We start from the raw sequence: 13,214 nt of genomic DNA, 5'->3' as shown, positions 1-13,214 counted from the left end.
AGGGAAGATCTAACGTTAAAGATCAAAATAAGCGCTGCAGATGCGAGAATGCAAGATTGGTTGCTGCTGATGTAAATAGACGCTCTCGAGCTTTCTCTGCTGTATCTTTGCAATGGCTATAGAAATAGTTATTAATTCTTGATTTGGGTATGGCACAGACGTGTCACAGGTAATAATATATTATCAAAAAGTCATGGCAAACACGACTTCCTAAGTCAGTTTAAGTTGAAACGACTTTCACAATCAATTTGATTCAACTTAATTCATGTTTTACTGTTGCTTATTGTCATTGTAGGCTTAGGCTTCCTTTTCTATATTAATTTTCTATACAAATGAATAAAATTAGTTTTATTTCTTTTTTTGTTACAAAATTTTAATTTACTTATTTTTAACACCGCAGCCCCCCCATTTTTTGCAGCACCCTCAACACCCCTACTTCCCGCGGTAATGACTAGATCATGGTCTAATACTTGATGGCTGCTCTGTAAATTCTTCGTCATCAGTTAGGAACCTAGGCGTACTTTTTGATAGCAAACTTTCCTTCGAAAAACATGTTTCTAGCATTTGTAAAACTGCATTTTTCCATCTTAAAAATATATCTAAATTACGACCTATGCTCTCAATGTCAAATGCAGAAACATTAATTCATGCATTCATGACCTCGAGGCTAGATTGTTGTAATGCTTTATTGGGTGGTTGCTCAGCGCGTTTAATAAACAAACTCCAGCTGGTTCAAAATGCAGCAGCTAGAGTTCTTACTAGAACTAGGAAGGATGACCACATTAGCCAGGTTCTGTCAACACTGCACTGGCCCCCCTTAAACATCGTATACATTTTAAGATCTTGCAAATTACCTATAAGGCCCTGAATGGTTTGGTACCTCAATATTTGAGTGAGCTCTTATCACACTATAGTCCTTCACGTCCTCTGCGATCTCAAAACTCTAGCCATTTGATAATACCAAGAATATTAAAATCAACTGTGGGCGGGAGATCGTTTTTCTATTTAGCGCCCATACTCTGGAACAATCTGCCTAACACTGTTCGGGAAGTAGACACACTCTCTCAGTTTAAATCTACATTAAAGACCCATCTCTTTAACCTGGATTACACATAATACACTATCACATTTCTATATTTCAAATCTGTTAAAGGATTGTTAAGGGCGTGTTCACACTTGGCGACTTTTTTGACTAGAAAAAGTTGACAAGAGCGCTTTTTTAGTAAAATAAAAAGCTGGCAGCGTTTTGGTTACAAATAGCAGCCGAGGGCGTCTTTTGTTGCTATAACAACAGCTGCAACGGTAGCTAGCACTGTGTGCTGCAGAAACGTCGGCTTTTGAAGTTAATGGGGAGGGTGTCGGTTCACAACGACGTTTGTGGGAGCGCAACATTATACGGGGAAGGAAACTCTATGGTGCTTCCAACAATTTAGTCCAGGAGCTCCGGTTGGATGATGCACGGTTTCATATTGTTCCTTGTGCTCCGAAACTAGTACGATCTGTCTACCGGCTATCTTCTCCTTTTTTCTTGTTGTTTTTGTTGTTATGGAAACGACTTGCCACTCGCTTGTTATTGGTCAGCTGTCAAAAAGGCGCTTGACGTAGGGCGTTTTTTCAGAAAAGTTAAACTTTTTTCAACTTGAAAAGACGCTCTGAGCTGCAGAAAAAGACGCCGGCGGTGGCATTTTAAAAAGCGCTCAGGACTTTTTTGAAAACACGGTTTACTCCATAGGATTATAATGTAAAACAGACGCTGGCAGCTTAAAAAAAGACGCCAAGTGTGAACATAGCCTTAGGCTGCATTAATTAGGTCAACCAGAACCGGGAACACTTCCCAAAACACCCGACGTACCCGTTACATCGTTAGAAGAATGGCATCTACGCTAATATTACTGTTTCTTTCTTATTCCGAGGTCACCTTAGCCACCCAGATCCAGACTGTATCCAGATCAGATGGTCACTGCAGCCACCCGGATCCAGTCCGTATCCAGATCAGATGGTGGATCAGCACCTAGAGATGACCTCTACAGCCCTGAACACCAACGGAGACCAAGACAACTAGATGAGCCCCAGAGACTGATCCCCCAGTTAAGACCCTGTCTCCTAGACGGCCATCGGGACAAGACCACAGGAACCAGATGAGTCCTTTGCACAATCTGACTCTGCTGCAGCCTAGATTTAAACTGCTGATTTTGTCTGGCCAGAGGAGAATGACACTATTTTGACACACTATTTCCCTGTCTAAATACTGTAAAGCTGATGTAAAGCCACCCAGCTTAATATCAAACTGATGTAAAGCTGCTTTGACACAATTTGCATTGTTAAAAGCGCTATACAAATAATAATGACTTGACTTGACTTAATGGTCTCCTCACTGGCCTTCCAAAGAAGACCATTAGACACCTGCAGCTCATCCAGAACGCTGCTGCCAGGATTCTGACAAGAACCAGAAAATCTGAATATATCACACCAGTCCTCAGGTCCTTACACTGGCTTCCAGTTACATTTAGGATTGATTTTAAAGTACTTTTACTCATTTATAAATCACTCAATGGCATAGGACCTAAATACATTGCAGATATGCTCACTGAATATAAACCTAACAGACCACTCAGATCATTAGGATCGAGTCAGTTAGAAATACCAAGGGTTCACACAAAACAAGGGGAGTCCGCTTTTAGCTATTATGCCGTACACAGTTGGAACCAGCTTCCAGAAGAGATCAGATGTGCTAAAATATTAGCCACATTTAAATCTAGACTCAAAACTCATCTGTTTAGCTGTGCATTTACTGAATTAGCACTGTGCTATGTCCGAACTGACTGCACTGTATTTTATGCATAATCATTTTCTATTCTTAACTGTTTTAATTCATTTTAGATCAATTTTTAAACCATTTTAAAAGGTTAAATTCCTTGTTTTTATTTTTGTGATTAATTTGTATGATTATTTTAATTAATTTTATGTAAAGAACTTTGAATTACCATTCTGTATGAAATGTGCTATATAAATAAATTTTCCTATATTTGAACAGGTCCCTTTTCTAAGCAACCCTGTTCTAGCTACCAAAGGGTAAAGTTCAACTTTTTTTTTTGTGATAATTATTGACCAAGAGAGTCCAGAGAATTGTACTACAGTGTTGTTATTTTTTGTTTTTGTTGTTGTTGTTTTTGACATTGAGAAAAAAAACCTAGGACTAGTTTGCAAAAGTATGTTTTTAACATATTCTCAATTATTTAACAAACGATTTGATTGACTGCAGTGGTTCTAGAGGCAAAGTTGTTCGGAATGAGGAGGTCTATCATATGATATGAATATTGTGTGTATGCATGAAAAACTCAACAATCGTTTATGCCCTTGAAAATGCGATACAAGATTAATTGATATAAAACAAAGCAACTGCCCACCGGCGGTACAGTGTGGGTTAAGGGACTTTACCATCAACATACCTAATTCCAAGTAAAGTTGAATACTGAATAGACCACAAGACTACATGCACTGTCTGCAGTTTTTGAAATATCTATTGTATAAGATAAATATTTAAGCAAACATAAGCAAAAATAAATAAATAAATAAATAAATAAAAACAGCTAAAATAGAGTTGGACAAAACCAATGTAAGTTCCCATTTCAAAATCAGGTAGTGATCACAGCAATCAATGCTGCGTTAAGCCTTTGCGGTGCTCTGGGCTAACGCAGCTTTGGGGGCCCCCCTAACCACTCCCCCCCCCTTCCATTACACGCCAATCAAAAAATGCGATCAAACACTGTATAAAGACACGCACAATATATTCATGAAATAAAAACTCAATGTGCACGTCATAATCCCATAGGAGGCAAACAATTATGTACATAAATTAAACAATATTATCGTGTAATAATCTTACAAAACAGCAAAAGCCCAGCAAATAAAGTTAAATATCACTCACCACTAAAAGGGCTTCTTCCTGCTCTACTTATAATGCGCTAGAAGAACAAATAATTTTGTTTCTCTATTTAACAACATTAACTTACAATAGTGAAAGACATCTTCCCTCAGGTATTTGTATTTATTACCGATAAACACAACAACAGTTGACCATAGTGCTGTACAAATAAAATAAAAACCAGTAAAAAGAATAACATCAGTAAACTCAAAAGATAATTTAACATACAAAGTTTAAAAAGCCAAGGTAAGAAAATAAGATTTCAATGTAGTTTTAAACTCATAGACAGAATTTGAAGCTTTCATGGATAAAGGAAGGTTATTTCATAGCCTCGGTCCAACTATTGCAAATAGTAAAAGGTAGATAGTATGTTTTCTAGCTGGATGTTGTGCTTACGATCAGTAATCACATCTTTGCATTCGACCAAACTCATTTGCAGAAATCAAAACACGAGTTGTACTCGCTGTGAAGCGGGAGCGACTAGGCGGCAGAGGATTCCGCTTGGTCTTAAAGCCTTCCTTGAGTTCATAATTGCTATGTTCAGAATTCAAACAATGCTTTGGAAAGAGAATAATTTATTTGTTATTTGTATGGTTTAGGTGGTCATACGGCCTATTCCTGCAAATACGGGACAAACTGATGCCTTAAATACGGGACGATTCCGTATTATACGGAACAGTTGGCAACCCTAAAAAATGCAAAAGAGAATTGACTCGGGGCCCCGGGCTGCAGCCCATGTTGCCCATTAGGATAGCGTGGCCCTGAGAGCAGTATGTACATAAATAGATGAAGGATGCATTTAGGGCTAGGTGATATTGCCAAAAATATTATCACAATATTTTTTTCCCCATATCATACAATATCTATATTTATTCACAATATTTAGAGTAAGAAACCTTTTAATTTAGGGCCCCATGAAATCCATTATATTTTCCCCTCAATCCTTTTTTCCATTTTATTTTTTCTAGTTTCTGTGTTTTAAGATTCAATACAAATTTATCATATTAAATGGTGTCTAATGAAGTGAATTATTATAACTTCAAAAACTTCATTCTTTTAAAACGTAATCAAATTAAATTAATTTACAACAAAACATTGCATTTTTACTGTCAAAAAGATTCTGCACAACATGAGTAATATATTTTTGTCGTAATTTATTAAAGTTTAACAGGACTTTTATTTTGACAGGTTTTTATGAAGGTCTTTCATTTTCAGATAGTTCCAAGTTTTCCAGGACTTTGAAAACCCAGTTACATTGAAATTAAGGTTCTTTTTGCTGTGTATGCATCCTGTGTGCTCAACAACAATATTATTATATTACTAAATACGTATTATTTAATGTATTATGTGTATATGGGTTCTTACAGGACAGACCTTGCTCTTCTTCAGTTCTCCAGTGCTTCTGCTGCTTTCATCATTATCCATATCCTCTCCTTCATCATCCTCGTCGTCCTCCTCCTCTCCATCCACATCCTCTTCATCCTCATCATCCTCCTCTTCCTCAGGTGATCCACTGCCTCCATAACCATAGAGACTCAAGAGCTCCTGAATGGGCATTTCTTGTTCCTGCAAGAAAGCAAGTTTCTATTTCATAATTTGTATTTGAATATGCCAAATCAGCAAAACACTGGTCACGTAGGACCACAATCATCCTAAACATGCAAAATCTAAGCATGTGCTTAAAGTAACAGAAATGTTGAGTTACATAAACTGCGCTATATATATATGGGTTGTCAATCGATTAATATATTTAATCACGATTAATCACATAATTGTCATGAGTTAACTCGTGAGTAATCACAACTTAATCACACATTTTTATCTGTTCTAAATGTACCTTAAATTAATACTTTTCAAGATTTTAATACTCTAATCAATATGGGCATGGACAAATATGGATGCTTTATGCAAATGTATGTTTATTATTAGTGAAACCATAAAGACTAGATATGTTTCAGAGGTCATAGATGTTTTTCAAATAACTTGTTCATGTCTATTAGACACATGAAAAAAGAACAGATACCAGGTTTCCATTCTTTTTCTGTGCACTGAGCAATTTTCTTACACAAGACTGTTTACATTTTCGCACCACAGGGCAGCTCACTTCTTCTGAACATGCAAAATGTACATTTATTATTTATTATTACATTTGTTTGCCTCTCTGTGCCCACATACTGTATTTTGATGCAACTAAATTCTCAATAAAACTGTTTTCATTGATATATTTTACTGTTTCTTTTGTCAGACAATGGAATAAATATGAAATAGTGACTGAAACGTGAACCATTAAGTCTACATAACCAGCTCTTCCCTTCCAAGATGTTAATCTGCACAAAAATCCTGATTTATAATCGAGCTGTCGTCTGATGAAATCAAATACACACATGATAAAGACAATAGCTGTGCTGTGATTTCAGCTATACTTGCATGTAAAATTAGAGAAACAACATAATATCTGTTTTAGGGTCATTCTACAGGAACATTTTTTTTTTTACATTTAAACTTAGACCACATTATTGGATTACCGTTTGACTTTATGAATACATATAAATGACAGCTTAATTATTTTTTTTTTTTTTAGCTTTTTTGTGCAATTATTTCAAGACCACATGTATCATTTTTTGTCACTGGTGTTACCTTCTTTAGCAATATTAAAAGTTTTTATGAAATATTATTTCTAAAAAAAAAAAAATTCATCACATGTAGTCAGAAATAATGAAAATGCAAGAAATAAGGAGATTGTGTTTTATTTATTTAATGTGACAGACAAAAACAGTAACACAGCACAGTAACACCAGTGACAGTAACACCAGTGACATCAATTAGACCTGATATACTGATCGTCACTGGTGTTATCCATAAGGAAGGTAACACCAGTGACAGTAACACCAGTGACAATTTTCATGAAAAATGCATTTTACAAAATGTCTGCTGCAAGGTATCAAGCTACATGTTGTCAATCATGGTATTCTCACTAAATTAAGTAGTTTAATCCATTTGTATTATAGTTTTTTTTTTTTACATTTCCCTAACAATAAATAGGTCACACCAGTGACATCAACTAAAAGCTTCATATAAAATCATGAGATAACAGTGGACTAAACATGGGCCTTTTTTCATAGATGTTTAGAAAATAGGAAGGAGGAAGTCGAGTGATGTCATCAGTGTGATTTTTTTTATTCCAAAATAAAAGACTTTTGTTAAGCAGTAACACCAGTGACACAACTCCAGGAGACCACTATTTTCATTATATATTGTATAATATTTTTTTGGCATTTTGTTTTATTATGCCATTTATATCATATATTTGATAGTTATGAATAGACTTTTGTATTTTAAATGGTAGAAAATCCTGTTTTTGACCTCAAAATAAAGCACTTTCCTGCTGTACATGGCTGTGGGGACGAGCAGTTTTGTAGTACTTGGAATTCTATATAATTAATAAAAAAAAAAAAATAATGCCACATTGATGGCTCAGGAAGGTGTAATTGTTCAAATAACATTGTTTCATTTTAAAATATAAAAAAATTGTAACCCTAATGTGTATTTCAATTGTAATATTTCTTTAAAGTCTAGGGACAGAAAAGTGGACGTTTCTGTAGAATGACCCTTCAAGTGAAAGCGCTGCTCTCTCTGCCACTCGCTGAACAGAGCAGACGCAGAGAAAGAGGCATTCGTGGGGGAAAAAAAACCCACTAAAGGGGTCTGAGAACTCAGTGGGCCTCATTTACGAAATGAACGTACGTCAGAATGGGCGTACGGTCGTTTCAACGCAAAACCTGGAATTTATCAATATGGATGTGAGCGGTGGCTACACTCCAATCTCACGTCTGGTCTCAGCTCGTGTACGCAAGTTTTTTTTAGCCGGAACTTGAGCGCAGCATATAAATATCGTGGAGAATTGCAGAATGACATAGTTTTTTTCATTTAGGTTATTTTCCTGACTGACAACCGAAGCTCATTAGTCGATCACTGACCAGTAAGATTAGAATGTCTTTTGTTTTTGTTTTTTTTTTATTCAGGGCTTTAGCTTTATATGTGCGAATAGCAGCGTAAACCACAGACCATGAGGATTCACACACCGTCGCATCACGCACCTGCAGCGCTTCTGTGAAAGGAGAAAAACAGAAATTAAGTCTATAAAAGAAATAAAATAAATAGGACTACACGAAATTACGGTGACGCATTGCTGCCACACACATATTATTTTTTCCACTCAATTATGTCGTAATAACGAGATCTTATGTCGTTTTAACGACATCTTTTCTCGTTTTAACGAGATGTTTTCTCGTTAAAGCGACATATTTTCTCGTAAAAGCGAGATGTTATGTCGTTAAAGCGACATATTTTCTCGTAAAAGCGAGATGTTATGTCGTTAAAACGACATAATTATCTCGTTAAAACGACATCTTTTCTCGTAATAACGAGATGTTTTCTCGTTAAAACGACATCTTTTCTCGTAATAACGAGATGTTTTCTCGTTAAAACGACATCTTTTCTCGTAATAACGACATCTTTTCTCGTAATAACGAGATGTTTTCTCGTTAAAACGACATCTTTTCTCGTAAAAACAAGATGTTATGTCGTTAAAACGACATAATTATCTCGTTAAAACGACATCTTTTCTCGTAATAACGAGATGTTTTCTCGTTAAAACGACATCTTTTTTTCTCGTAATAACGACATATTATGTCATAAATATTTTCCCGTTATTATGTGAGCAAGCTGATTGTCCGTGCTACTGTCCTGACATAATCTGCACGCTGCTGAAGTTATGAAATACACTGTTTTAAATGTATTTTAATGTAATGGTTTTAATTTAAGCGGCATGTTTATTAGGATTAATCTCCAATCTGTCTACAATATAGTGCTATTAACTGCACTCAGACCCATGACTCATTTAGGCTATATGATCAGATCAAAACAGCTATTTTTGAATATCCACTCTGGGCTTGGAATATTTCTTTATTTTAATGACTGAAGTTTGATTTAACAACAAATCGAAATACGAACAAAAAGAAATAAAGAAATTTTCTAATAGGCTAATAATAATAATAATTATTATTATTATTATTATTTCGTTCTGTTTGGCAAACGGGAAAGCTTTTTCGTATTTTTGTTCGTGGGTTAAAAAAATAACTATAGGCTATTTGTGCATGGGCCAGCCTAAAAACGCCACTTTTCAACTCAGTCTTGTCTATCCCATCACACAGAAGAATTAATCTGTTAAGAAATATAATGTTTGGAGAAACATTTCATTCGCGATGTGTCTGCCATTACTTCAGCGGATTCCGTATCATAGCAACCAAAAAGTACAGTCTACCCAGACAGCAACATAGTTCTGGCCCGTGTGAAATCCATGCGGGCCAGTTGTGGGCCGGATCTGAGCCGACACTCTTTGCTGTCTGGGTATAGTATACGGGAAAAAACGCTGCGCTGTCAAGCGCTCACAGCCGAGCGTTTTCAGCTGGCAAAAAAAACGCTTTGGTGCACACGCGGCCTAAAGCGAAGCATGGAATTTAACCCAGAAGAGGAACGCCAATGCGATGCGGCTTGATTCAGCTAAAGATATAATTTAATAATATAATTAAGACATATATAATCAGAGTAAAGTATCAAGACCGTTCATTTCTTTTCCCGTTTGCCAAACAGAACGAAATAATAATAATAATAATAATAATAATAATAATAATTATTATTATTATTATTATTATTATTATTATTAGCCTATTAGAAAATGACTTTATTTCTTTTTGTTCGTATTTCGATTTGTTGTTAAATCAAACTTCAGTCATTAAAATAAAGAAATATTCCAAGCCCAGAGTGGATATTCAAAAATAGCTGTTTTGATCTGATCATATAGCCTAAATGAGTCATGGGTCTGAGTGCAGTTAATAGCACTATATTGTAGACAGATTGGAGATTAATCCTAATAAACATGCCGCTACAAATTAAAACCATTACATTAAAATACATTTAAAACAGTGTATTTCATAACTTCAGCAGCGTGCAGATTATGTCAGGACAGTAGCACGGACAATCAGCTTGCTCACATAATGTAGGCTACCATCTATTATAACGGGAAAATATTTATGACATAATATGTCGTTATTATGAGAAAAAAAGATGTCGTTTTAACGAGAAAAGATGTCGTTTTAACGAGAAAACATCTCGTTATTACGAGAAAAGATGTCGTTTTAACGAGAAAAGATGTCGTTTTAACGAGAAAACATCTCGTTATTACGAGAAAAGATGTCGCTTTAACGAGAAAAGATGTCGTTTTAACGAGAAAACATCTCGTTATTACGAGAAAAGATGTCGTTTTAACGAGAAAAGATGTCGTTTTAACGAGAAAACATCTCGTTATTACGAGAAAAGATGTCGTTTTAACGAGAAAACATCTCGTTATTACGAGAAAAGATGTTGTTTTAACGAGAAAAGATGTCGTTTTAACGAGAAAACATCTCGTTATTACGAGAAAAGATGTCGTTAAAACGAGATAAGATCTCGTTATTACGACATAATTGAGTGGAAAAAAAATGTGCGGCAGCAATGCGTCACCGTACGAAATATATAATAGGCTATATGACTAATTTAATTAACATAAACAAAAGGAAAAAAAACTGCAACAAGTATATGCTCGTTTTTGTGACACTCTTTCAGGGGCGGCGTTTGCGTATGGCAGAGTATGGCAGTTGCCATACCCTAGCCCAGTCAGGTGCTGTGAAAAATTATCCAAACTTGAGTCGATTATAATTCGTTTTTATCATTTTAAATCAGAGAGTTTTAAAAATAGTAAACCAATGATAAGCACTAAAATAACTTGTCAGTAAAACTTCGTAACGCCATTGGATCATCAAGCTCTCAGCGAAACCTCGTAACTTCACCCCGCCTCCATTCAGACTGACTCACCGCGCACAGCCTGGAGACAGATCTCTGCTTTTTCGTAATGCAAGGGTAAATAAATAATTGATGTTTGAATAGTACAGCGTTTTCTTTACTCAAACACTATGTCTGTAAAGGATAATGTTTTTGTGTGTTTAAAGAGTGGAGAAGAATTAGTTATTTGCCGTCTATATACTTGTGTAGCTACGTTTTAAATATCCTGTGCATAAGCGCTTAATTTTAGATTTTGGCCAAGTGTATTAAACAACAAGAAAAAACTAAGCGCCCATATAGCTACAATCAAAGTTATATAACCTGTAAAAGTTGATGAAAGCATATAATGCAATGCACTTGCTGCTTCAGATAACAGTTACAGCCGTTCTAATGACAGACAAAACATTCCATCTCCGTCATTCTCTGGTCAAAACATTGTTAACTCCATTTGAGCTTGATTTTCATATAATGTTATGTGCAAGTGTCTGATACAATACCAACGCTAACGACGCAGTGTTGTTTAATTATTGAATTTTTTTGCACTCCCCCCCTGTGTGTATATATACAGTGAGGAAAATAAGTATTTGAACACCCTGCTATTTTGCAAGTTCTCCCACTTAGAAATCATGGAGGGGTCTGAAATTGTCATCGTAGGTGCATGTCCACTGTGAGAGACATAATCTAAAAAAAAAAAAATCCAGAAATCACAATGTATGATTTTTTTAACTATTTATTTGTATGATACAGCTGCAAATAAGTATTTGAACACCTGTCTATCAGCTAGAATTCTGACCCTCAAAGACCTGTTAGTCTGCCTTTAAAATGTCCACCTCCACTCCATTTATTATCCTAAATTAGATGCACCTGTTTGAGGTCGTTAGCTGCATAAAGACACCTGTCCACCCCATACAATCAGTAAGAATCCAACTACTAACATGGCCAAGACCAAAGAGCTATCCAAAGACACTAGAGACAAAATTGTACACCTCCACAAGGCTGGAAAGGGCTACGGGAAATTGCCAAGCAGCTTGGTGAAAAAGGTCCACTGTTGGAGCAATCATTAGAAAATGGAAGAAGCTAAACATGACTGTCAATCTCCCTCGGACTGGGGCTCCATGCAAGATCTCACCTCGTGTGGTCTCAATGATCCTAAGAAAGGTGAGAAATCAGCCCAGAACTACACGGGAGGAGCTGGTCAATGACCTGATAAGAGCTGGGACCACCGTTTCCAAGGTTACTGTTGGTAATACACTAAGACGTCATGGTTTGAAATCATGCATGGCACGGAAGGTTCCCCTGCTTAAACCAGCACATGTCCAGGCCCGACTTAAGTTTGCCAATGACCATTTGGATGATCCAGAGGAGTCATGGGAGAAAGTCATGTGGTCAGATGAGACCAAAATATAACTTTTTGGTCATAATTCCACTAAACGTGTTTGGAGGAAGAAGAATGATGAGTACCATCCCAAGAACACCATCCCTACTGTGAAGCATGGGGGTGGTAGCATCATGCTTTGGGGCTGTTTTTCTGCACATGGGACAGGGCGACTGCAATGTATTAAGGAGAGGATGACCGGGGCCATGTATTGCGAGATTTTCAGGGAACTCAGTTAGAGCATTGAAGATGGGTCGAGGCTGGGTCTTCCAACATGACAATGACCCAAAGCACACAGCCACGATAACCAAGGAGTGGCTCTGTAAGAAGCATATCAAGGTTCTGGCGTGGCCTAGCCAGTCTCCAGACCTAAACCCAATAGAGAATCTTTGGAGGGAGCTCAAACTCCGTGTTTCTCAGCGACAGGCCAGAAACCTGACTGATCTAGAGAAGATCTGTGTGGAGGAGGCCAAAATCCCTCCTGCAGTGTGTGCAAACCTGGTGAAAAACTACAGGAAACGCTTTGACCTCTGTAATTGCAAACAAAGGCTACTGTACCAAATATTAACATTGATTTTCTCAGGTGTTCAAATACTTATTTGCAGCTGTATCATACAAATAAATAGTTAAAAATCATACATTGTGATTTCTGGATTTTTTTTTTAGATTATGTCTCTCACAGTGGACATGCACCCACGATGACAATTTCAGACCCCTCCATGATTTCTAAGTGGGAGAACTTGCAAAATAGCAGGGTGTTCAAATACTTATTTTCCTCACTGTATATATATACAGGTGCTGGTCATATAATTAGAATATCATCAAAAAGTTGATTTATTTCACTAATTCCATTCAAAAGTGAAACTTGTATATTATATTCATTCATTACACACAGACTGATATATTTCAAATGTTTATTTCTTTTAATTTTGATGATTAGAGCTTACAGCTCATGAAAGTCAAAAATCAGTATCTCAAAATATTAGAATATTACTTAAGACCAATACAAAGAAAGGATTTTTAGAAATCTTGGCC

General features: G+C 36.3%; 1 protein-coding gene across 5 annotated transcripts in view; it reads right to left on the bottom strand.

Annotated features, from left to right (window-relative positions):
* mier1b (mesoderm induction early response 1b, transcriptional regulator) overlaps positions 1-13,214 on the bottom strand; it is a 170,313-nt gene that overhangs the window by 90,445 nt on the left and 66,654 nt on the right. For 2 of the 5 annotated variants that reach the window (XM_058755179.1, XM_058755160.1), the window contains one exon: positions 5,291-5,491. In XM_058755179.1, the coding sequence (XP_058611162.1) occupies positions 5,291-5,491 (201 nt within the window). Of the gene's footprint in view, positions 1-5,290; positions 5,492-7,990; positions 8,034-13,214 lie in introns of all 5 variants that reach the window. The other 3 variants (XM_058755189.1, XM_058755170.1, XM_058755198.1) reach the window with 2 other exon arrangements.

The sequence above is a fragment of the Onychostoma macrolepis genome, chromosome 02 (genome assembly GCF_012432095.1).
Source record: "Onychostoma macrolepis isolate SWU-2019 chromosome 02, ASM1243209v1, whole genome shotgun sequence".
Taxonomy (NCBI): domain Eukaryota; kingdom Metazoa; phylum Chordata; class Actinopteri; order Cypriniformes; family Cyprinidae; genus Onychostoma; species Onychostoma macrolepis.
This window is presented reverse-complemented; position numbering and strand designations above follow the sequence as displayed.